Genomic DNA, 26472 nt, shown 5'->3' with positions numbered 1-26472 from the left:
CTTTTGGCACAGCTAAGGAAGTATTGCAAAATCCAATATCATGAAGCTTTTCCACTATGTTTTCTTGAGTTTTATCGTTTTAACTCGTATGTTTAGTTTTTGATTCATTTTGAATTAACGTTTGTATATGATGGCAGATGAGGGTCCAATTTGATTCTTTTGCATGTAGATATTGGTTTCCCAGCATTCTTTGTTAAAAAGACTGTCCTTTCCCCATTAAATGGTCCTGACACCCTTATTGAAAACCATTTGACCATATATGTGAGAGTTTATTTCTGGGCTCTCTGTTCTGTTGGTCTGTATGTCTCTCTCTATGCCAGTACCACAGTTTTGATTACTGTTGCTTTGTAGTAAGTTTTGAAATCAGGAAGCATGAGACTCAGTTTTGTTCTTCCTTTTCAAGATTGTTTTGGTTATTCAGGCTCACTTGAGATTTCTGTGAATTTTAAGATGTTTTCTATTTTTGTGAAAAACATTGGGATTTTTATAGGACTGGGTTGAATCTATAGATTGCTTTGCCTAGTATTGTCATTTTAACAATATTAAATCTTCCAATCCATGAACATGGGATATCTTGCCATTTATTTCTGTCTTGTTTAATTTCTTTCAGCAACCTTTTGTAGTTTTCAGCATACAGGTTGTTTGCCTCCTTGGTTAAATTTATTCCTGAGTATTTTATTATTGTTTTTTGCTATTGTAAACAAAATTGTTTTCTTAATTTTCTTTTCAGATTGTTCATTGTTTGTGTATAGAAATGCAACTTATTTTTCTGTGTTGATTTTGTATCCTGCAACTTTGCTGAATGCATTAGCTCTAACAGTTTCTTGGTGGAATCTTTAGGATTTCCTACATATAAAATCATGCCATCTGTAATAGTGATAGTTTTACTTCTTCCTTTCCAATTGGATGCCTTTCATTTCTTTTTCTTGCCTAATTGCTCTGAGTAGGACTTCCAGTACTATATTGAATAGAAGTGGTAAAAGCAGGTATCCTTGTCTAGTATATTATCCAAGGGGAAAATCTTTCAATTTTTCACCCTTGAGTATGATGTTAGCTGTGGGTTTTTCATAAATGCCCTTTATCATGTTGAGACACTTTCCTTCTATTCCTAGTTTGAGTGTTTTTATCATGAAAGGATGTTGAATTTTGTCAGATGCCTCTTCTGCATCAATTGAGATGATCATGTAGGGTTTTTTTCATGTTAATTCTGTCAATGTGGTATATTACATTCGTTGATTTTTTTTTTATGTTGAACCATCCTTGCATTCCAAGAATAAATCCCTCTTGGTTGTGGTGTATAATCCTTTTTATATGCTTCATTTGGCTTGCTAGTATTTGTTGAGGATTTTTGTATTGGTATTCATAAGGGATATTGGTTTGTAATTTTCTTGTAGTGTCTTTGTCTGACTTTAGTATCAGGGTATGTGGGCTTCACTGAATGACTTAGGAAGTGTTTTCTCCTCTTCAGTTTTTTAAAAGAGTTTGAGTTGGTGTTAATCCTTCTTTAAGTGTTTGGTAGAATTCACCAGTGAAGCCATCTGGTTCAGGGCTTTTCTTTTTTGGGAGGTTTTTGATTACTGATTCAGTGTCCTTACTAGTTATAAATCTATTTTTTCTATATTTTCATGATTCATTTTTGGTATAGTGTTTCTAAGAAATTTTTCATTTCACCTAGGTTATCCAATTCCTTGGCATATAGTTGTTCCTAGTATTCTCTTATAATCCTCTTTTATATCTGTAAAACTGGTAGAAATGTCTCCACGTTATAATTTTAGTAATTTGAGTCCTTTTTTTGTTAGTCAATCTACTTAAACGTTTGTCAGTTTTGTTGCTATTTCTGTATTGTTTTTCTATCCTCTATTTTATTTGTCTCCATTCTGATCTTTATTATTTCTGTCCTTATGTTAGCTTTAGGATTATTTTGTCCTCTTTTTCTAGTTCCTTAAGGTATAGAATTAGGTTACTGATTGGGATGTTTCTTCTTTAATGTATGTGTTTACAACTATAAATTTCCCTCTTAGCACTGCTTTCATTACATCCCTAAGTTTTGGTTTGTTGTTTTCATTTTCATTTGTCTCAGAGTATTTTTCTCTATTTCGCTTGAGACTTCTTTGACTTATTGGTTAATTTCTACATTTTGTGAATTTTCTAGTTTTCCATCTGATACCGATTGCCAGCTTAATTCTGTTATGATGAGAAAAGATATTTGGTATGATTTCAGTCTTTTAAAATTTATTAAGACTTGTTTCATGGCCTAACATGGTTTATGCTAGAGATGTTCCATATGCGCTTGAGAAAAATGTGTACTCTGCTGTTGTTGGGTAAGTTTTCTATGTATGTGTCAGGTTCAATTTGTTTTTAGCATTGTTCAGGTCCTCTATTTTCTATGTTCTTTCTGGTCGTTCTACCCATTATTGAAAGTGGGGTACTGAAGTCTCGAACTAATACTGTAGAACTATTTATTTTTCCCTTCAATTCTGTCAGTGTTGGCTACATGTATCTTGGAGGCTCTGAGGTTTGTAATTGCTATATCTTTTTGATGAATTGACATTTTTATTGATATATAGTGTCTTTGTCTCTTGTTAACAGATTTTGACTTAAAGTCTGTTTTGTCTGATATTAGTGTAGCCACCCCAGCTCTCTTTTCATTACTATTTGCATGGAACATCTTTTCCATCCTTTCACTTTAAACCTGGTTGTGTCTGTAGATCTAAAACTGGTGTCTTGTAGACAGCATATAGTTTGATCATGTTTTTTATCCATTCCACCAGTTTCTGCCTTTTGATTGGAGAGTTCAATCCCTTTACATTTAATGACTGATAAAGACTTACTTTTGCCATTTTACCCTTTATTTTCTATGTCTTAGAGCTTTTTTGTCCCTCATTACTGCTTTCTTCCATGTTTAGCTGATCTTTTGTAGTGACACATTTTAGTTCCTAATGTTTTTGGCGGGGGGGGGGGGCTGGGGGGGTGAGATTCGCCCTGCATTAACATCCATTGCCAATCTTCCTCTTTTTTGCTTGAGCAAGATTACCCTTGAGCCTACATCTGTGCCAGTCTTCCTTGATTTTGTATGTGGGATTCATCCACAGCATGGCTGACAAGTGGAGCAGGTCTGCAGCTGGGATCTGAACCCAGAAACCCTGGCCACCGAAGCAGAGCATGCAGAACTTTAACCACTCAGCCACGGTGCTGGCCCCTTTAGTTCCTAATTTTGATATGAGGTACTAAGGACATTAAATATGATTTCTAAGACTAGTCCTAACCTAACCAAACCATACAGAGAAGTTCTCAGATAATAGGTTCCTCTAAGCTGCTCGTCTGACTGCTCTCCAGCTCTTTCCTTGAACCGCCTTCTCAGGGACAGGGGAGCAGGAGGAGCTTCTGTCTTTAGTGACCATTTCAGCGAGTCGCTGTGTTCTGAGGGCTAGACCCCTACGCAGAGCATGAGGAACATCATAGAATATTCTTGTGCAGAGCAGAGCCCAGCCCAATTTTTTTGGCAGTGTTAGGCTCAATCCTCACTGTGCTGTCTCACTCTTCATTAATCCTGTCCTTGTCAGCGAGATCTCTGTCACTTGATTGTGTGCTGCTTCCTCCACCAGCAATTACTTGGAGACTGTGATTCTTTCTTTCGATTCTGATACCTAATATAAAAGGTGGGGCTCACCAGCTCCCCTTAGAAAGCATCCAGTCTGTTCAGGTTTTAGTGACCCATCCTGTACATGCTGGCTGTACTTCCAACATAAAGGCAAGCTCTGGCTTGGATCCTCGTTAGAGGTGGCACTCTAAGCTTACTCGGAGCCACATTTTGGTCAGCAAAAAACATACCTTAGTTCTCACAAATTGTTAGGTTCGACTGCCATCTTCTATATTTACCTTGCAGGTTTGGGGAGGGCAGCTCTTTCTTTAGTACCAGATCCCTAGGAAATAAATAGGTCTGTAAACCACTCTTCTCTCTGCTTTGCCTAGGTGCATCATTTCTGGCATGGCCTCAGGAAGCATCGTTCTGTTCTACAATGACTTTAACCGGTGGCATCATGAATACCAAACCCGCTACTGATGGTGACAGCTGCATATCAGCCTTGCCCCCCGCCTAGGCAGGGGGAGTACCCCGGATCATCTTTCTCTTAGAAATAGCTATCACATCTGAATGTAACTTAAATTTGCTCTAAGAAGCAAAATATTTTTTAAAGTTAATTGCTATTTTTTTAGACTTTGCTTGACTTTTTTCGGGTGAATAGCAAAGCAGAAAACTGGCTGCTGGGTTCTGTAGTTAAAAAAATCTATATTTTTAGTCATAATGAGAAGTCTATTTTCACCAATTATGGAAACATACAGTGGAGCAAGTAAACCCACTTATTCTAGCTATATTATGAGAAAACACTTCCCATTTATCTGTAATTCTGAGAAATATATGATTTTAAAAATAGGGAAGTGGGTTATAATACTGCAATAGGGGAATTTTATGCTGTACTTTGGGTCCTGTATTTTTCCAAACAATTGTGCTTCTTCAGCTCTGAAATTTCTGGGATTTAAATAGTAAAGTTTAAATTATGGTAAATGTAATTTAAAACATCTCAATGAATTATTTCTATCAATATTATTCTTTTGGCATGTTTTAGGCCTAGAAAATTATGGTTTGGGGGAGGCTATTTTATTTGATTGTGTGGTTAACATAAAGGATCTACTGTCATAGCAAGTGTGAAATATTTACAATGTTTTCCTGATCTGTTGTCTCCATAGCATATCAAAATGAAATGATGGAAATGCTCTTGGGCTCACAACCTTTGCTTTTCTTTTAAAGTAAATGCAAGTACCAAAGCTCGCCCCTGAGGTTTGACCATGCTGTGCACTGAGCCGGAGCGTTGTCGGGGCTCCCCCTCCCCAACCCGGGTTTGAGAACAGAGGCTACCAGGTGCTGTATTAAGCAACACCCGTTTTACCTTCTATTTGTTATTAAACTGTCTTCACCTTCCTTTTGATTAGCAATTTGTACTAAGAAACAATGTTATTTTGGTGTTGTATAATTCTACTTTTCTAGTAGATTGCTGTGTGAAATTCTGTGAAAAATATTTGAGAAAAGATCTGTATTGCATAAATAAATTCTTTCTTTGTAAGTTGTGAACTTTGAGTTGAAACTGACATTCCATCTCTATTTCTCCTACAACATACCTATAGGAGTCCCTTCCTTTTTTCTACACATTCAGCTCTTCTCTAAAAGCAAAGATTTGGAATGGCACAACTCAGTTTGACAGAAAAATAAAATGGCATTTGTAATTGAACTGTTGGAAATATCTTTTTGCTCCTAATTTTAAACATTGATAAAACAGTTATTTGCAAAGGAAATGTCAAACTCTGGTTCAGCCATAGAAAGAGACTTTCTTGAATGAATGTAGGAACACGGGCCTTCTCTGGCCAGATAGATAGATAGATAGATAGATAGCTCTCTCTCACTGAGACGTAGCAAATGGGACCACTAGACCTGTCTCTAACAAATGACCACAGAAGAAACTTTAGATACACTTTCGTCTAAGATCCACCACTGTTCTTTATAAACCATTAAGAAAGAAAATAGATGGTGAAATGTGGGAGGGTAAGGACATCTTAGAATCAAATATCTAAGTTACTGGTAAACTAAACATCCTCACCAGTATTAACCCATGATATCATACTTTGGAAACTTTAGGGTAAATGGTAGAAGAAAATTAGGAAGCCCTAAGTCATATGCCAGGCGTATCATACTTCAACAACCCCATTTTAACAGGCCAAAGCAGAGTTAGTTAATAAAGCAGCTTCCTCTTGGAGCCTAAGAAGATAATTGGCGCCCCCACTGCCTTTATGGTTTTTAAAACTTACAACTATGGAAAATTAACTGAAACATAAAACAAATAAGGCTGGTATCAGCAAAAGGGCATCTTAATGACAGCCTCTGTTTAGTGCAGTATTTGTTAGGGTGTACTCAACATTCACTTATTTTATCCAATTTTAATTCCTTTTTTAAAAAACATTACTTCAAATACATGTAAATCAACTAGGCAAAAAAGTCAAAGTTGAGGTGGTTTGGGATGAACCTGGATGCCCTACAACAGACAGGAAACGCGGCGGCACATTCAGTGAGTGGATGTGGTGGAAAGTGCCGTGTGTCCGGTTTACGTACAGTAATTTATAGCTGGCTTTAAAATGCATTGCCTCAAGAAATTAAGATTTTCCTCCCTGATAGTATTGATTCTTACTGAAATATCACCAGTCGAGTCCTTGAGGCTCTGTAAATTAAGAAATACCACTAGATCTGTGGGAGAAAGCATGAGGGCTTAGAGAATGGAGAACGTGGAAACCTGACGGGCACACTGATACAAACTCGTGGACAATGCACTCTTAGCTGGGAATCTTATTCCCAAAGTACACCAAACATCCATAAATAAATGTTCTAATTAATTAATTCAATAAAAAGGGATGATTTTGCCCCTTGAAAAAACATCCCACTTTAGTTCTACCTATCAGCATACAGGACAGAAAGATTCCAAGTATCCCCCTTGGGAACACAGGAAGCCACGTGTAGGACATGAGGGCACTGACGTACAGCCCGCAGCTGCCCTTTCCCCTTCAGCTCCAAGACCAGAGCAGAGCGACCTTGTGTCCTCCCCCCTCGCTGTCAGAGGACCAGTGAGATGGCAGAGGCCGTGTGGCCAAGTTTACAGGAGACAGCCAGGGATCCCAGCTGCAGCCAGACTGCACATCCACTTTGCACCCTTTCCACAAATAGAAGTGAATTAAAACAGCACACAACAGTTAGATCACCAAGATAGGGATTTCAGGGGAGAAATTTTCACTAGGTATCTTTGATATGTTTTCACTGGATATGATTTCAAGAGCCATGCAAATCATGGACCTGGTTTGGTCCCTCCTACTGCATCAGTCCTGCCCCTCTCTCCACCACTGCTAAAGAACGCAGCAGGTGGATGACACACATTGCTTCTGCCTCTAGAAGAAGTGTCTTTAGTTAAAACAGTTGGCAGGATCCCACTACTGAGCTTGGTGGTGAAGCTTTGCCAGATCCTGGTGTGTGTTATAGATCATGGAGTAGCAACCAGCCCCACAGCCTCACGTCATCACAGCATAGAAAGACTTAAATCTCATAATCTTAAGCATAGACTTGAATCTCAAAATCTGCATAAACCTTGCCTATCAGCAAATACGCCAGTGCCTCTTACTTGCCTATTTCTGCCCCACCACCAGGGCAAGGAAAGAGTTTTCTACTCTAACTAGGACAGCAACCAGCCAGCTACTTCCCTATTTTGTACCATAACATATAATGATGTTAATCCTCTAGGCATCACAAGTTATCGTTGGGAGGCTGGGAAGTTTCAAAGCTTCCTGATTGTAAAAAGGAAGGAAAAGACCATAAAATAGCAAATAAAATAATTTAAAAAATATTTTTAAAATTCTCTTCTATTTCTTCTGAGTGGGAAAAACGTCTTTTGGATTTTTCTTTTAGATAGATTTGAAAAGGTGAGTCCATGATGCATTTCTTGGGTCCCCCAAAGTCATTAGATCACTATTTAAAAACCCAGGGCTGTTAACGACACTGACACATCCCTCCCAGCCCTCACTGCTGTGAACAGAAATGCAGTTGCTCAAACCCAGGGACATCACATTTTTCTTTCTAATGAAACTGATGGTGGCTTGGCCTTCAGGCAAGCTATCTTCCTGAGCCGGCCGGGCTCTCTGGCAAGAAGAAGGCAATCTGCAAATGTTCCTGTGAATTCTGAGACCTCAGCAGTCATATGCCAGAAACGTGAGGTGAATTCATTTTCTGTCTCAAGTTCAGGAATATTTTCCTTGCCAAAATCAAGATTTGGGGGGAGCTGGGCAGGCTTGTTATGTCCTCATACCTGGCAGGAAGCAGCTGGCTGCTTTGCAGCTTTGGACTTGGATAATTTGACAGACGTTCTCCAGACCTGACTTCAGCCTCAGCACAGACAGGTGCCCAACCCTCACAACTCGCCCAACTCGGCCCGCCAGGTTGAAACCATCCCGACCACACCGGAGGCCCGTGGTGCCCAGCTCTGCCCTGAATGAAAGGGGCTTATGTCTGGGAAGGGGCACAATGGGAGCAAATGAGCGACTATCTCTGGACCAAGTACGCCCTTCGCTTCCCCTCAGCCGTTCAGTGACGGAACACCTCCCTACGCTAACTGCCTTTGAGTTCAAGGCTGCGAGTTCTGTCATGAGATAGCCCCTTGAAATCCACTGGCCAAGACTGAGCGAAGCTGCACACAGCAGCCTCTCTCCGGAGAAACTACTCTCCTTCACCTAACAACTCACGCGCCCCTGCTTCTGATAACCTCTCAGCTTCCTCGACTTTCTACCACTTTGCCAGGTGTCTCCCCTACCCCATCCCACTCCACTTATGACACAGACGTCTCCTCTAAAGCATCTCTGACCACCTGAGGGGCAGCCTGGTTATGAGGACAACTGCCCTGAAGCCAGGAGAAGCAAGTCCCAGCTCCAGCAACTCTGGATGAGACCTTGACCCTTCTGAGTTTCCTCAGTTATTGAATGGGGATAGTATCTCTCCCATCTCTCTCTCAGGGCTGTGGTGGGGCTCAAATGAGACAGCGTAAAATACTCTGTAAACTGTGAACTTTTGTGGACTATGAACGTTTGTGGTCGTTATTATCTAGCCTCTAGGCATTTCCAAGCACTAGATTATCACTCTGTTAGAAAGCAGCTAATTCCGTCACTAGACCGCTATGCGATGAGAATCCAACTCCAACTCTGCACTCACATCTGACCTGTCATGCCTCCCATCTACTGACCCTGGGCCACCAACCAGACCAACTAAAATGAGTCATGCCTCCCACCACTCCCCACTACAGGACAGTTCTTTATATGGCCGAAGACATGCAGCAGATGTGCAGCTAGTCTCTCCTAACTAATACCTTCCAGTTTTTCCCACTAGTCCTTGGCTGCCAGGGCTTCAAACCCCCTCACCACTCTGGCCCCTCTGCCCTCCGGGTGATGGTTGCTTTATCTGCACCAAACACCTCGAGGCCCTCAGAACAGAACTCCGCACCCGGGAGGGCTTGGCTAATACTGCCCACAGCCTGCACACACTTCTCGGGACACAGTTTAAGATTATGCTAACACTGAAAGCTCTGTTGGCACCTAATGAAATGGCAATCACTGAAATTCTCCACTCCCAGATCTCGCACGTGAAGCTGTGTACGTCCAGGCGTCGGGCAGGGATGTGAAGGAACCGCAGGACTTTACACTTTGATTTCACACCACAGGTTTGGGTCAGTGTTCTCACCTGCTAAGATAATCTGAAATCAGTCCACCCCATTTAAAACAATGCGTAAGCATTCTTTCTACATCGTCATTCACGTCATATGCAAAAACCAAAAAACAAAACAAGAAAACTGAGAACTGTGGACTTCCTTGAGAGCTGCACTGTCCAGTATGGCAGGTGTAGCCCCATGTGGCTACTGAATGCTTGAAATGTGCCTGCTTCAAACAGAGATGTGTTCTAAGTGCCAGCACACACTGGATTTCAAAGACTTAGTATCAAAAAGAATGTAAAATATCCCAATGATTTTTTTTATACTGATTATATGTCGAAATAATACTTCGGACATATTAAGATATATTGAGTTAAATAGAATATATTATAAAGTTAATTAATGTCACCTGTTCCTTTTTACTTTTTTTTAATGTGGTACCAGAAACTGTGAAATGATGCAGCTTACATCATATTCCGATAGGATGGCAAACTGCTCTAGAAATCTTTCTCCCAGACGACATCATCACTCAGTAGTCTTCCTTTCAATATGGTTAATCTGTTCTGAACTGTCCTTATGGTCTCCTAATTCACATTTCACAATCTTATCCACGAAAATATTCTGGGGAAGTTTTGCCAAATGCTTTCAATCCATATATTTCCTTATCACAGCAACCTTCTTGAAGAAAGAGACACAGACACACGCATTGACTTCTGGCCCACTGGTGAGCTCAGCAGGCACCCCACCATGGCCTCGGAAGGTCACCACTTCCCTGTTGTACCCCTATTCAAAGGGCAATTGCTGTAGATACTGATCACCGCTCAAGTCAGGGAATGAACATAAGACAAGCACAGGCCATTCTCACTGTGCAGGAGCGGAGGGACCCAGCACTGAAGTATCTGGATTTAATTTGGATTTTGAGACCAGAATAAGAAATCAATAAATGTTTGCTAAACGCATGGGTGAATGAACAACTTGCTTGTGGTGTCAGAGCCTTTATTTAGGATTACTATTCAGATGACCACTCACGTCCAGGCCTTGATTCGCCCCTGGATGACAGGGCACCTCCAGAAGAGCACGGGCTGTAGAGTCGGTAGAACCTAAAACTGCAGCATGGCTTTGTCTCCTGCCAATTCTGTGACCTGGGCTATGTCACTTGACTTCTCAGCTTGCTCCTTTAACACTACACACTGCTCTAGGCTTTGTCAGATTAAGATAATTACAAAAGAACTGCTAGGCCGTGCTGCCACATCTAGTTCATGCTTCTTCCTGTCTCCAGGCCATCCTCCCCCACCATGTCCCAGGCCATCCATGCGTGGCACACGGGGTGGAGCATGTGCTTGACAGGAGGTGCTCCTTTGTCCTGTCACCAGTAACTGGCTGCCCTGGCCACTTATTTTCTTAAGTCTTTAGCAAATGCCTTTGAACCTCATGGTTCAAGGGAGGGGGTCAGGTTTCAGTATCTGATCACTGCCAGAGGCCTTGCTCCGACACCTTTTTTTCCTCCTTTTACATTAGCACTTCCCTCCCATTAACAAAAATATTTCCATTGGAAGCTATGAAAAAGCTTGTTCTTTAACCGTTAGTGAAGAGAGAGAGCAGAATGTTCTAGACCTATCCATCACAGCTTTTTTGAAACTGCCCTCCTCCTGAAGCCTGTACCTGCTATAGCTGAGGGCCCAGGATACCCACGTGTACTTTGTAATGAGCCTCTGGATTGGACTGTGGGTCAGCACCAGCCCAGAGAGAAATCATCGTGTGGTCAAGGCCAGTCAGATCATCTCACTCCTACAGCAATTTGAACTAAGAGATCCAGAGCCGAAGTAGATGGTTTCAGGCCCTGAGAAGGACAGCCTTGAGAAGTTGGAGACAGGAGCAGTGCCAGGCTAAGCCAGAGCCACAGGCAAGCGGACATGAGGGAACCAAACCGAGAACTGAAACGCACCGAAAGATGCAGAGACAGGAGACCTCATGATCTCTGAGAGAGACAGACAGACAGAGACAGACGGGGGAACAGCTGCCCTGTCTCCCTACTTCCTATAAAGCCTGACTTCCTGCTGGTGGCTCCAGAAGACTCCTCTCCTATTTATTCTCCTGTTTATTCTCGACCTTCTACTTCATGAGCTTCTACATGTGTAATCAAATAAACTTTGACCAACACACATCTCCACGTGTTCCTCCCAAGCATCATTCTCTCTTCCCCTCATGGCCCTGAGACATCACAAAAACAGACACCAACACCTCCGGAACCTGGGCCGAGGAGGTGTGCTTTGATCAAACATCCTTTGCAAAACAACACAGAAACCTTGCCCACCCCCGATTACTGTTTGTCAATAACGAAGAGTTTATTACAGGTTGGGTACACTTGTCGGAAGCAAAAACCTAACAATGATGAATCAACTACAGGGCCCACCAGTTTAGAAGATGAGCAGGTAAAACAAATACACTGATTATGTACAATTATTAAAAAGAGCAGGGTGGTGGAAAAAAAGGAAAAACTGCCAGCAGCCTTCCAGAAGGTTAGTAACAGAGGATGTCTGTGGAGCACCTCCCCACACAGTCCTGACTGGGCCTCAGGGCGTTTCCTTAGTTGTGTCCGCCCCACTCCAGATGAAAAGCAGCGATGCCAGGGGACCCTGGTGGCTTCTCAGGACAACTGGTTTATCCTGTTCTGCTAGTAGCTGGTTTGCTGAGAAGAAAATGCCTCGGCCCCAGGTGATGCCACATGCGCGCCAAGCCTTTCATGACACAGCCCAAAGGACAGCTTCAGTAGCATTTCCTAATACATACGTGGGAAGAGCTGGGGGAAAACACACACGTCAAGGGAAGAAAGTGGCCTTCCCCTGTGGTCTGTGTACAAATAAATACTCAGTGTTGGCTGAAGTGAGCCAAGCGCCCAAGCTGCAAGGTGGGCTGCTTCTTCAGGCATCTGAAAGCGCTTCTCGAAGTAGGTCCGGAATTAGCGTCCAATGACCAGATTGTCCTCCTAGGTGCTCATTTCTTTTCTTAGAAAGCCAGTCCTCCAACCCCCATCAGCAGAGGAAGATGCCATGTCACCTCTCACGGGACACCCACAAAGGGACAAACGCAGTTCTAAGTTCTGTGTAAGAAAAAAGGCAGCCCTCCGAGTTTACTGAAATAAGGGAGAGGTCTTGGATCGTCCAAAGTGTTTCTATAAAAATGCATTAAATGCTAGGTAAAGTTGCACATTCTCCTGGTGACGCTGCAAAATGTCCATTGAACTGAAAACACAGGTAATTTAAAACGAGCCATTTCAAATGTCTGTCACCAAAGCTGACACTGCACATGACACCTCCAGGAACTGGACGGCAGTGCCCACTGTGTGAAAACAGGCCAAGCCCCAGCCCCGGGCCGCTGGGTCCCGGCAGCCCTCGGCAGATGCCAGCAAACCTGCAGCGGGCGGCGAGAAAGGCTCTTCCGCGCGAGGGCGGCCGGCGAGGCCGGGCAGGAGAGCGGCTCCCGGCGGCGGCGGGGGGCTCAGGCCCGGCGGCCCGTCAGTCCCGGTGGCGGCGCCAGGTCCCTGCCCGCTCACAGCCGGTGGCTGCAGGAGGGCGGGGGGAGGTGGGAGATTCCGGAGGGGTGGGGGCCAGGGCGGCCGCCCCGGCCGCAGGGGGCTCGGGGGCGGAGGGCGGGACCGGAGAGGCGGGCTCGGTGCCGGCGCGGCCGCCGTCCTGGCAGAGCTTGCCGCCGAAAATCTGCCCCTCCTTATCTAGAGCCGTGTTCTGGGGAGAGAGAGTGAGACAACGCGTTAGCCGGGCGGGCTCGGGCGCGGGTGCCACGAGCAGAGCGCACCACGGAGCATGCACAGGACTCGGACACAGAAGAGGAGAAATAACCCAAGCTGCTCTGCCATCAGAAGCCTGAGAAACGCCCGCTCGGGGACCCACGCGGGCACCGCCGGCCTCTGCTCCCAGCGCGGGGGTCAGCGCTCCTGGGCGGCGGCCTGGAGCCTCCCCTCCCGGCTCTGAGCTGCGCCTGAGGTCTGAGGGCCTCTCTTGGTGCCCAGATCTTGAGCCCCAAGGACTCCTGGGACAACAAGCAAAGCCTACGCGAATGCTAGGGCTTTGACAGTTAACTTTTCATGACTTTTTATATGTCATGTAAATAAAAATCTCCTTACAACTCATGTGGCTGCCTCACCTATAAAAGCCCGAGAATCCAATGGTGCAATATTACCCATTTTTAGATCCTCCACCATCTCACCTGCTCTTCTCTGCCTGTGCATTGTTTTGTTTTTTAATGTTGTCACACCCTCAAAGTTTTTAATCTGCTTATCTCCTCAGGGAGCATAGAAACAGCCACAAAGGGAAGGAAACTGCTTTGCTCTCTGATCCTAGACTGGGAGGTGAGACCTACACTCTCCTCCTGGACTCAGGTTGAGCGTTTCTTGCTTGTCCATGAAACAAGCCGCTGTCATCTCACTGAGTTTTCCAAAAGTGGGGGAGCTTTCAGTTCTCAGGCACCTTTAGCTAAAAGGCACCACGACCAGAAGGCGTTCTGCAACCTAATGATCCTGGGGGAAAATGCACCACCGATTTTTTCAGAACTCAGAATTAAAAAAAAAGAAAAGTAGAAGTCTGGAGAAAATATGAATAAACAACAGGGCTTTCTAAGATAGACTTGTGTGGCTGCCTTCAGGGCACTGGGTGCCAACTGTGAAATACGTGTGCTCCTCAGGCCCTTCCAAGCTCAAGCTGAACAATCTGGTAATTTCCAAGGACAATTTCAATTCCCTGGAGAAGAGGTAACTGTGGAAAACCCAAATCAGAAACTTAGCATGGCTCTTTAACAAGCTTCCACGCGCCTAGTACCAGGGGGGCCAACCCTCAGCAAAAACACTGAAAAGGGAGAGAGGCAGCATTCACCTTTTTCTACCACAAAATTTCCCCTGGGTAGAAAAAGAAACTAATTCCCCGGTTACTTCTCCTTTTCTCTTCCTGTCAAGAGACCATGAATGTGTGCAGCAGGACAAAGCGTCGCAGTGCAGTTAGTACGTACCATTGCCTTGGACCTAGTCAGAGGGGAGCAATGCAGGCGGCGAGAGAGGCAGGAGAAGGGGGGAGAGAAGCAGGGACAGAAACTAGACTTACTTTAAACGGAAGCAACACGAGTGAAACAGCTTTGTCTATCTTAAATTACGCCCAAATCATTCCCGATTTCCCCCAGAAAGAAGCATAAGCCCCCCCAAAGCAGGGAAAGCAGTCCATTTGAATCTGTCCTTTCTCAAGTCACCTACGAGATGCAGCGTGAGCAAGGTTTCTTATAATTCTCTTCTCTGCCACAAGATGGCCTCTTCTAGTCCCTGAGGCTGGGATGAGCCCACTGGGATAAACAATGAACCCGCCCTACAAAGGCACCGTCCTTTCCGAGTATGCCAAGGACAAGTCACAGACAATGCAAATGCAATCCAAAACCATTGGTCCATCTTAGACCCAAACCTTGTCCAATATAATTCTCTTCTCTTATCCCAAAGGCTAGCTGACTCTACAATGTCTTACTGGGAAAAAAAGCATCTTTGCAAATGTAGTTAGAGAGAGCACAAAAGCCTTCACAGAGGTACCCATCTTATGCTTTTCCACCTACGTGACAAACAGGAACAGCCATTAGTAGGAGAACTCTCGGAGTCCTCCTGCCGTGCACTCGCCAGCTTTAGATCTGGGAGGGAAGGCAACATGGCAAGCTGAAGTTTTACGGTCAAGTTTTCCAAGGGCGTGCTTGGCTGGCTGAAAAGGATGTCAGTAGGTACAGCAGACCTGCACCGACAAGAAGCTAAGAGCTGGACGCTGGTGTCAGAAGTCTGAGACAAGCATGCAGATTTAAGAGGGGCTGGGAATTAGAAGTTGCTCTGAGTAAGCACAAGGTGTTGAATACCAGAACTCTGCTTCAGGAGTCCCCACAGTCTCAACGGGGTAAAGAGTGAAACTCTGAAGTGTCTCTCAAACTGTCAAATCAAACTGTCAAATAAAATGCAGACAACAGCATCAACTTTACTGTCTTTCACCGTTCTTTACCATTCCTGTCCTATAATTTCCTCACCTGAGCCTCAGGCACCAACTTGGGGGGCTCAGGCGGAGAGAACACTAGGGGTGACAGTAGACAATAAGGTTCTGTCTGTAAGTCACACAAAGTTATCTGTGGATCCCACCTCGGAACCATTAGACACCATTTCCCCTACTATCTGTATCCGTAGGAAACCATATTAGCCTCACATACTCCAGTTATGAGAACACATAAATACCAGGGAGAGTCATTTGTAATTATTTTTAATATAAAAAAACATTTAAAACTGTTCCCACGGAGGGGACACACAGACACATAGTGCTGGTGAAGAGGATGAGGATGACGACACGGAAGCATTGCAAGCTGCCCCCACACAACCGTGCCCCGGGCCAGGTCCTCAGTTGGGTGAGGATTAGCAGGACAACCCCATGGAGGCCTTCTTGCCACTGCTTTTGGGGACAAGCCAAAATTCACAGGCCGGCCTTTAGACCATGGAGAATTGGCCCCTCCAGAGAAAGCTGCCTTGATTTCTCCTGTAGGGACTGAAGGTGATGGCCTCAGTCAGCAGCTTCTCAAGCTAACAACCTGCAGAGTTGTGTAGGGAACGTGGGCTTGATGGAACTCTGCCAACATGCTCAAAATGACAACTGAACACACATGTAAACACACCACTTTTACAATCTCCTTTGGAATGACAAATAACAAAGGGTTGTTCATTCACACAAAATCCAGTGGTCTGAAATTTGACTGATGGACTCCTTCATCAGTCAAGGGAAAAATGCCATTTGTAAACCATATGATTTGGTTCTGTCTGAGGGGTCTAAACATCATTATCCAGAAAAGAGCCTCTACTGGGCCATAAGGCAGAAGGGCCAGGTCATTCCAGAACCTTGGCAGGCCACAGGCTTTGGGCCTGATTCCTATCTGGGCTCTGAGTCGACAGGTGACCCAGGCAATGAGGGTGACACTCTCGTACGCCCTGGGCACAGTCCTGTGAAGGTTCTTCCTCTAGCAGACTATGAAATTTAATATATGGTTATTACATTTTGATTCTAACCAATCACTCTTCTTAAAGTTTTTCATTACATGTCAAGGGTACCAATTTTTAATGTTTTTAGTTTTCCAAATTTTCCCAGAAGCTGCCTTATAACACAGCATGCGGCAAGGCTGCATGCTCCCACCCCATCCATCAGATCTTGCTCTCATAAGTGAATCACTTGAAAATGTTCTCATGCTGTTGGCTCAGTCAAGATGGTTCTTTTCAAAGTGTTTCAGCTGTAATTCTGTGACAACTCTGACTTTCTCAGGCTTTCAGCAGAGCACCACTGAAATGCTAGGGAAACCACAACTCAAGAGGCCTTCCCATTATTTTGGCAGAGAGCACCCCAAAGTCCTGCAACATGTCAAAGGACCCAGTTTGCAGGCCTTGTCTGGGGGAGGGGAGAGGGGGAGAGAGCGTGCTTTCCAGCAGGGCAGGAGGGAGGGAGTTGCAAGGACAAACAGAGGGCTGCCAAATAAATGCAGCCTCCCCTGGGGGCCAGAGGAGAATGACAGGCCAGCGGGTGCTAAGAAGGTGGCAGATGCTCAATAAACACATCACAGCATCCCGTATTCACAAGGTGGGGTGTGTGTGTGGTTTCCCTCAAATGTCTGTGTGGACCCCACATCTTCTTAGATAAGTTCTAAGATAAGTTCTATTCTAGACTTATCTAGGAATGTGCCATGAGAGTAAGCAGCTATTTTCCTTCCAGTTGAGTAGGAAACAAATTAAACCTTTCCAGAGGGTGAGAGGCTTGTCCTGAGGCAAGAGTAATGGAGATGTGGCAATGGCCCATCATTAGCTGTCAGGCTCCCAGGTGGCCTTATGTGCCACTAAGACCCAATGTGGTCAAAGGTGGCCAAGGCGCTAACAACTCAGGCACCTGTCACCTCAGAAAGTCTGATTCTGAAGCCCCCCTCGTTAGCTCTCTGGCTCTGGGAAGGCAACCCCTTGCCTGCTTCCCAATCCTGTGAGTGAGGTGGGCAGAAGGGAGATCACAGCCCGAGACTCCGGCTGCTTTGTGCCCAGGCACCCTAAGGAGGGGAGACACTCAGAGCTGGCTTTATGGCCCCACTTCAGGAAGGACTCAGGCCTGCACTGCTCGTGTTGGGTGTGCTGACTGCACTTCTGGCTCAATTTTATTTTTTCTGTCCTTATTTTCCCTTTTGCTGAACTTACTTTCACGTTACTTCCCTTGCTTTAATGCCACTTTTAAATTGTTGTGTTTATGGACTTAGATAAGGTGCCATAAAAAACATTTTGGAGGAAGAAAGCTCTGAAAAAATATGGGAATCATTATTACTGACTTCTCCTAAAATTTTACCAACCCCAAAAAAACTAGTATTTTTTTTTAACATTGTTCTATACTTTTGAATGCCATCAGACACTGATTTTTTTAATGGAATTTAACTTGGCTGTTTCTTATCCCAAGTTCAGAAGAATAATTCATACCTCAAAGAATCTATTTTTGAAGCCATGAGTAGGCAGGGAGTTACTTCCTCATGCTGTAAATCCCACCTGGGCTCAGGAATCCCTCTCTAGATGAGAAAGCAGAGGGAAGAGCAGCGGCAGCTGCCCCGGAGGGAGGGCACCGAGCCCAGGGGAAGAGGCCAGGGGATCCCCAACACCCAGGCCCATCAGCCTGGCCTTGCTGGTTCCTGCACAACCCCCGTCCTAGGACTCTGGGAGTCGGCCAGATGCGTGCACTGGACGTGCCAAGCCAACCTTAAAGTGAAAAGAGAAACAGGGAAGGAGCCAGCTTCCACGTGAGGGAAGCTCTTGGCTATTGAATTCAAAAGATTCAACGTTGGCTGAGCAGTCAGGCCAGACATGGCAGCTTTCCAACAGCAGAACCATGCCTTCCACTTACCATGATAACAGAGACCCCGGTGGTGGTGCTGTTCTGTTTGGGGAGCGCATTATTAAAGTGCTGTTTTAGTTTACCTGTTACTTCAGCTTGCATATTATTCTCCTGGGAGGCATCATCCTACAGAACAGAAACAAATAGAATGATTTTTGATCCTTACCTCTAAGCTGTCTTTTCCTTAACAATCAGTGAACACACCCTCACACCCACAATCTCTTCCTAAATGGGCCCATCTTAGCCACAAGGTTAGGGGAACCATGACTTTTTAAAAATAGTTACTGCTACTCAGCAGTCGCACGTCCTCAGAAAGACCCTAGACCATTCACTCTGCTCCTTAGATCTCGAGTAGTCCAAGGAGAGAGCACAGATCTCCAGCAGCACAAGGAGACATTCTTCAGGCTTCTGAGATTCTCCCCAAGGCACAAATGCCATATAATGTAGTGTAGAACCCTCCCATGGAAACATCAAAATTAATGAACAGTTTATCATTTCAATCAAGAATTCAGTTAATTGTCTTTATTGCTCATAAAGAAATGTGGCATCTCAGCTACTTGGTCGAGGAGCCAAGTCACTTAGCAGAACCCAGACGTCAGAATGTGTGGGATAGTGGAGGGGCTGGAGATGCACAAGGAGCCCCTTCTCCGCCCCCAAGTCGGCAAAAGCCCTTGGCTAAGTAAATTAACTTCTCTCTCCTGGAGCTTCCGGGAATGAGGGCAGTGCAAACTCTCCCACCACCGCCATTCAGTGGACCGTGTTTACCCTAATCCCAGAGGCTCCACCTAAGCCCAAAGGAACTCTAGTCAACATCACACCCCTCTGCCCTGCTCTGGAAGGGACTCTGTCTCAGCTCCCCACCCACAGGAGGAGGTCTCCTGTGACCATGTGCCATGAAGACACACAGACCAGAGTCTAAAACATGCTCCTCTCTGGGCAAATCCTAAAAACTCTCAAACCCCAGAACCACAGAAGGCGAAAGCTGAGAGGCTCCTTAGAGAGCATCCCAGCCAACCCCTTCATTTTGCAGATGAGGAAACTGAGGCCCAGACAGGGACCATGACTTGCCCAGGTCACTCACAGAGCAGGATCAAATACTCCAGGATTCTGGTTCCAACTGCTTTCTCCCAAAGAGCTATCTTCATGCTACTCGATGATTAGAGAAGACAGATATTCTATCTGCCACGGAACTTGGATGTGCAGCTTTGCAAGTGCAAAAGCCACCAGGAGGAAGCATGCTATTGGCCACAGAACACACGGATGTTCCTTCCCTGGGAATGTGGGTACTTACTGACACCCAGGGGTGACTCAGGATTTGTCCTGCGGTACACCGAGCTTCAACGTTTACCTGAAGCATCTGACTGATTAATTCCTGGAAAGAAATAAAGAAGACCACAGAGGAGATGCGACGGGGTAATTCCAGCAGAAATACAGAAATCTGAGTCTGCAGCAAGAACTTCAAAGAACAGGCAACACAGCTACTCAGCCATTTGAGCTTAAAAGCTATTGTCACCCACACTCCTAGTGCCAATCAGGCAATTATGCAGACACAGCTGCCTCAAGGCAGCAGCAGTGTAAGAGAAGAGAAGGTCTCTCCTGAGTCTACGTTAAACGAAGTGTTCTCTCCTAAGAGCTCTGCTCATTATCATCATTCCACAGTGTAAAACTGCAGTATCGCTCCTTTCGGCAGTTCAGTATGTCTCACGAGTCCATTCCGATGTTCTGATGGTTGTTCAAAATGTATTTCTTGAGTAAATGAAAGAACAAATGTTTAGGACTTAGAAGAGCACAGGAGGATGGTAGAGGCAAACTGGGAAGACAGCCAGTGCAGTTTTCAGAATTTGGTGAAGAGTTTCAGAGACTATACTATAGAATGAACTTAAAGAACCACCACACATCAAAAGTCAAGGCAAATCTGGAGCTCAGTTCCAAGAGCTGCAACAGCCCCACACTGAGTGAGGACCCCTCGACAGAATGCAACCCACAGAAACAGGCCTGGAGGAGTACCTTTGCCGAGTCCGTGATGTTATCCCAGTAGGGGGCCGGAAACTCCAGCTTCCCAGCCAAGATCTGGTCGAAGAGATCTTCCTGGAGATTGTTTTCACTAAGTCAGTGACAAAGAAATGGAAGAAGAGTCAAAATCACCATTCAGTTTTTCAACAAAATGCTCAGGAGAAGAGTGAGGAGTCCAGTCTCTTTGGCTTGGGCATTTCATATCTTAGATGTGGATCTCAACTGCATTTGTGATGACATATATTTCCTTTTAGAAAATGACCTAAAGAACATTTCCATACGCCTAGGAATCAGAGAGTAAGGAGACAAAACTCAAGAAATTTGTTTAGTGAGTACAGAGTTTCAGCTGGGGAAGATAAAGTCGTTCTGGAGACGGATGGCGGTGACAGTTGCACAACATTGTGGATGTACTTAACACCAGTGAACTATACATTTAAAAATGGTTAAAACAGTAAATTGCATGTTATGTATATTTTGCCAGAATAAAAAAGGACTCAAGAAAAAAAATGGAATCCACAAATAATCTAAATCCTCATTTCAGGAAAAACAATCTCAGCATCTGCCCTCACTTTAATCTCTCATGGCAATAAGAGTGGAAAAGCAGCATATCTGAGTCAGATCTCCTTGCCCTTCCTCTTTCTACTTTTCCAATAGAATAGCCAAAGATCAGTGAGACAGCTAACATATGAAAAAGTCAGAAGGAGTTCAGAATCTGGATAAAACATTCATGACATAATTGGCTCCCATTGGAACTTGACTTTTGTTTAAGCTCAGTTTGAAAGAGCCCATCCAAGGACATCAACTAGAATTGCACAGGTTGAAGCAAACCCACCTCACTGCCCCCAGGTGGGTATCCCTCCCTGACCTGTGCCTAACTGTCCCACCCTCACAGGTACACTCATACACACAGCTGGTGCCTAACAAATAAACGATGACTTGACTTTTGATATAAGGTGCCATGGAAATATGAAAAAACTGCTGGAAAAATTTCAGGAATCTGGACACCCCCAACCTCCCAGAAAACTGCATCTCTACAGCCACAGATCCCCCCTCACTTGGTGGGCACATCCATGGCCAGAGTGAGAATGAAGTCATTAGCTTTCTTGGCCACTACAAAAAGCTCTACTAGAAAACTCAGGATGGGCTGAGGGAGTCAAGATCAAAATCCAGGACTGGAAGTTCAGTCTCACCTGGCAAGTACACAAGCAACATTTCTCTTAGAGTTCCCAAGAGGACTCCCACAGCCTATTGCTCAGGGTGCTCACATGGGAGCCTACCCAGCCTTCTGGACAGGAGCCTGGTCACACTACCAGCCCTCTCCGAGTGGGCAACGGCAAGCATGGTGTCTTTAGAAAAAGATCATTCAGGGCAGTGTCTAGAGACAAATTCTGGGGCTGTGTGAGGACATGGCTGCCTCCTTCCTGTTCTATGAAAAAGAGTAGAGCTTGTGAGCTTTGTGAATATCCATGACACCTAACCAAGCCCAGCTTAATCAACCGCTGCTGGTCCATGAAGTCTGGGCCAAGAGGCACACTGAGAAGCACGACAAGCCAGAGAATGAGGCAAGGCAGAGATGCCCACCGCTCTCCTGGAAAGTGCTTCTCTTTGAGTGTGTACCAATTACTTCTCTCTAGGTGTCTAAATGCTCTCTTTCCTTTTCACTGGTATTTCCATACTGACTGAACTCAGCTCAACTCTCCCACAAAATGAGTGAAGACACACGTAAGAACACGATGAGACTTTACAGAAACCTTTAGAAAAACAAAGGACCAGAGGAGACAATGTTAGAAGAAGATATAAAAATCATCTATTTCCAGAATTGTTCCTTTTAGCCATTCCTCTCTATTACTCCGTTCATCTTCCTTTTCTTTTTTTTCCTGGAATCTCAAATAACTTCTATTTTGTTAATACATATGGCTTTTATTTTGCTGATAAACAGCTATAAGGTTGGAAGTCTGTCTGCAGCAGTCAGTTAGGTTCTTGGCAAAGTAGCCTGAGTCAACAAACAAAACCCTAGGATGGCTCCGTAACTGGAATGTACCCTAAAGGGTCCATGCTGTGAGCCGCAGAGCTTTGAGAGTTTCTGGCTGCCCTTCACCAGAAGAACAGAAAGCTAAAGAAAATTTATCCTTCTCAGTAGTCACGTAGTAAAAGCCCCTCTGATTAAATCGACACTGGATTTATTAACACATTTATACTCTACAGGCTGGGGGAGATGCTTCAGGACACTGTTTTATTCTGAACAATACAGCCCCTGGATCAAGGTGCTGTAAGTCTAAGATGTCCATTAAGGAAAACTTTGAAAACAAAAGAGTTTGTATACGTTCTCTCTTTTCAATGACAAGTAGTTAAACATCAGGCAAGGTCACCTGAAAATGTTGTGAAAAATGCTTTTTCACAAATGATGTTCAAATATTTAACTTATGGGATGTGTGTGTGCGTTTAAGAGAAACATCAAGGATCTCAGTATAGGGGCCAGCCTCGTGGCTGAGTGATTAAGCTTGCATGCTCTGCTTTGGCGGCCCAGGGTTTGGCTGGTTCGGATCCTGGGCGCGGACCTAGCACCGCTCGTCAGGCCATGCTGAGGCGGCGTCCTACATAGCACAACCAGAAGGACATACAACTAGAATACACAACTGTGTACCGGGGGACTTTGGAGAAAAGAAGAAAAAACAACCAAGATTGGCAACAGATGTTAGCTCAGGTGCCAATCTTTAAAAAAAAAAAGAATTCAGGCTTAAATATCATCAAAAAAAATCTCAGTATAGTCATGCAAATATTAGTTTTTGTCAGTGGCCCTAAGAACAGACTTGCTTAGGCAATAACTAAAATGTTGGCTGCCTCTGGAAAACCAACATCCTTCTTAGTAATAATGAGTCTGGTGTTGAAAAGACTGGAGGGAGGATGCTTGTCAAGCTAAGACTAAAGCCTGAAAGAAGAAAGAATGAGATGCTAGAGTTGAAGCTGAAACTGTAAATTCCAAGTTAACAATTTTAGTTAAAAAGCTTTGCGTTAAAATCATCTTTGGAAAAAACAAAGACAATATTTTGAAATGTCTGTTTGAAGGACTTTTAGATACAAATTTAGGTAGAGAACCTGTTTCATACTATAGTCATTTATCATTATTCAAAATATCATTTCCATAATTTGCTATATATATTTTTATATTATAGTAGGTTATGAAATCTACCCAGAATGTCTCTGTATGCTGTGAAGATGCTCTGTATCTAGTATTTTTCATTATATATTCTTTCATCACAACACATGAAAGAGGGAAAGCATTTTCAAAATTTTAAAAGTAAGCCACCTGGAGTTGCAGGACTAGCTTCTGAATATAGCATATAAGGGCAGCAGCTCTCAGAATGCAGCTTTACTGCTTTTGATTAACCAGACTTATCTCCAGATCCCACAAAGAAGCTGCAGTCCATTGGGTAATAAGTCATGATAAATACATACTGTTCAATCGGAGTCTCACTTTTGTTGAAAAATAAAAAGCAAAGTCCAAGAAAAAATTCCCAGGCTGCTCTGGCAAGTGTAAACACTAGAGGGAGTTGTGAGCACACATTCCTGTAAAACTCATCCCTGATAGCATTTTTCCATCTGATCTCAACTTGGGTTAACCAAGGAAAGAGGGGAACTCTGCTGGCCCCAGGATCACTGCTATCAAAACACACTACCTTCTGTACTTGACTAGTTCCCAAAACAGGTCATCACTGAAACCAGCCAGGGAACAGTATGATTGTAAAAAGGGCCACAAATTGCTCCCCTCCATCTATGTCCACACTTACTCTTCTCCTACATTTACTCTAGGCCTAGCTATTTGACTTCATTTGGTCAATGGGGCATCAATCAACCAATGTGAGGTGAGGAGACGTGGAAAGTGCTTGGGCAGTGCAACGTCCTTCTCTCTGGCTGCTTTTGGGGATCCTGTATCCACCATTATGTACATGAAGCCCAGGCTAGCCCAATGGATGCTGAAAGGCACATGGCCAAGTCTTATCTGTTATCCCAGATGACAATGAGCCAACTACCAGGCATGTGAGTGAAGCCATACTGGATCATCAAGCCCTCATTGTGCCAGCCCAGATCAGAAGAACCACTCAGTTGATCCACAGAATTGACTGACACCCCTAACTTTTCAGGTAGTTTGTTATTCAGCAAAAGCTAACTGATATGTCTAGTAATCCTACAGTCTGTACAACCCATCTAGGCAATGACCTTGACAGAAGACTATGATGTTGACAGCCAGATGGAAAGACCTTTCCACCTAAAGAAACCCAACCTATGCCACAAAGACCAGGTCCCACCCAAATGCCATATCTTTCATTAAACCTTTGTGATTTCCAGCCTTCAGTGGAGCATGTCCTCAGGCTCAGTTTATTCTTTTTTGACCAACATTCTTGTGATGTGTGTCTTTACACCACAAGGCTCTCAAAAGCAGAGACTGACATCTGTGTGTCATTCTTATGTTTACTGTAATGTCAGTAAAAAAAAACCGTTCAACTCAACTGAACATTCATAATTTTTAAAAGACCTTTCAACTTTTCTGTATGTTTGGAAGCTTTTGTAATAAAAATTTGGGGTGTGTGAAATAAATCTATTTTTCACTTACTGACTCAATACTACACTATAAACACCATGACCTCAGAGACTATGTCGGGCTCACCACTCAATTCCAAGCACTTATAACAGCACCTGGTGCACAGTAGCTACTCAACAAATAGTAGTGAAATGAACAAAAGCTGGGATTAAAATGAAAAGAGAGCTCAAGAAAATTCAGAAGAAAATCAAACATACATCATTAGATGAACTCCTGTTTCAAAGTCGTTCATTTGCTCCAAAGGGGGAGAATGAAATGATCAAAAGAGGTGCTGTGGCTGAAGTCCCACAATCACCCCTACACACAAATGACTGGGGTCATGAGTGTGCTCTGTCCCTCCCTCACACACCCCGACCCCCGTGTGTGGCCACCTGTGCTCCCACCAGGTGAAGTGCATAGTTACCAGGAATCAATCTGTCTGTTCCCAGGCCTGTTAAGTTAATGCTCAGAGGATTTGTAGCTCTACTTAATTAAATATTATGTGGTGAATAAAATTTATAAAGAAAGAGTTCCCTGTTTCCAGGTGAACTAGGTCAAATGCTTTAGAAAGTGAGTTGTTAAAAAACTACTGTTAAGTAGAAGAAACAACTATTAGAACTGGAAAAGGCTTACCTGGAAGGAAAGACTGCTTCACAAGGATCTTTAAATCTCACTGTCCTCGAAAAAGACTGAGAATGGAAATCATGGACACTGGGTGATGCATGTGTTTTACGGAAGAAGGACAAGGACTCAGAGGACCATACACAAAGTAAAGGCCTTGGCCTCACCCCAAGAGTATGGTCAAGGAAAATACATTAATAGGTTGTAAATTAAGACAAAAAGTGAAAGCTATGTTTATACAATTTTTAACTGACATTTTTATTGACCAGTATCTGGTCGTGACTGCCAGGAGTAAAATGTCTGCTTTCGGATCAAAGGGAGAGAGTTTACGATTCAAATGTCGTCACTCGAAGAGCCACTGACCTTCGGAATGGTGGGAATCCACAGAGAAGGATGTACGTGATCACGCCTGCTGCCCAAATGTCCACCTTCAGGCCATAGCTGGGAAAACAAAGTGGGTGAGAGCAGGAGAAATAATAGTACAACTCCCAGGAACCCTCCAGTGTACTGGAGTACGGCCTTTGTCAGGAAAAAGAGTCTTTCAGCGTCAAACTGATCACTTCATGTAGAGGAAAAGGCATCTGCTTTTCTCCCAACCTAACCATTATCTTGGGGATTAATGCCATATTCCCAAGACTGGCCTTGGGACAAAAATCCAGACCTAGGGTTCTTAGACATGGACATACAACCTGGAGTTGCTGAGATCAAAGTCATGATGCAGGTAGCAGCCTCTCTCGCCCTCCACCTTCCCAGGAACAGACCGCAGCAGTGGCAACAAAATATACATTTTCTCACCAAAGTTAAAGCACTAACCAAAACCACCCAGAGTCTTACCCAGTTTCAGCAATGATTTCTGGAGCCACATAAGTTGGTGTGCCACAGACTGTGTACAAAGGACCTTCCACCACAGTGGCCAGCCCAAAGTCTCCCAGTTTCAAAGACTTGGTGCCATCGGGATATTCACACACCTGGAACAGAAGCCAGCCAATCATCAGAAGGCTTTCTTTTTCCCTCAATGATTGCAAAAGGGCCTTTCAAATTAGGCAGAAATGAC

General features: G+C 44.2%; 2 protein-coding genes across 24 annotated transcripts in view; one reads left to right on the top strand and one right to left on the bottom strand.

The window, feature by feature from the left end:
- LRBA (LPS responsive beige-like anchor protein) overlaps positions 1-5128 on the top strand; it is a 705137-nt gene extending 700009 nt beyond the window's left edge. For all 10 annotated transcript variants that reach the window (XM_070504873.1, XM_070504881.1, XM_070504880.1 and 7 more), the window contains one exon: positions 3973-5128. In XM_070504873.1, the coding sequence (XP_070360974.1) occupies positions 3973-4063 (91 nt within the window). In that variant the 3' untranslated portion in view covers positions 4064-5128. The remainder of the gene's footprint in view (positions 1-3972) is intronic.
- Positions 1-26472, bottom strand: part of DCLK2 (doublecortin like kinase 2) — a 229018-nt gene that overhangs the window by 83807 nt on the left and 118739 nt on the right. For 4 of the 14 annotated variants that reach the window (XM_044767130.2, XM_044767131.2, XM_044767132.2 and 1 more), the window contains 6 exons: positions 26253-26386; positions 25782-25859; positions 20213-20309; positions 19497-19577; positions 18215-18331; positions 11605-13027 (listed from right to left, as the gene is read on the bottom strand). In XM_044767130.2, the coding sequence (XP_044623065.1) occupies positions 12800-13027; positions 18215-18331; positions 19497-19577; positions 20213-20309; positions 25782-25859; positions 26253-26386 (735 nt within the window). In that variant the 3' untranslated portion in view covers positions 11605-12799. Of the gene's footprint in view, positions 1-8853; positions 9320-11604; positions 13028-15176; positions 15260-17871; positions 18070-18214; positions 18332-19496; positions 19578-20212; positions 20310-25781; positions 25860-26252; positions 26387-26472 lie in introns of those variants that run through there. The other 10 variants (XR_001397555.3, XR_011501956.1, XM_070504883.1 and 7 more) reach the window with 7 other exon arrangements.

Source organism: Equus asinus, chromosome 3, assembly GCF_041296235.1.
Source record: "Equus asinus isolate D_3611 breed Donkey chromosome 3, EquAss-T2T_v2, whole genome shotgun sequence".
Classification (NCBI taxonomy): Eukaryota; Metazoa; Chordata; class Mammalia; order Perissodactyla; family Equidae; genus Equus; species Equus asinus.
Note: the sequence above shows the minus strand (reverse complement) of the source record. Positions and strands in the feature narration are given on the sequence as shown.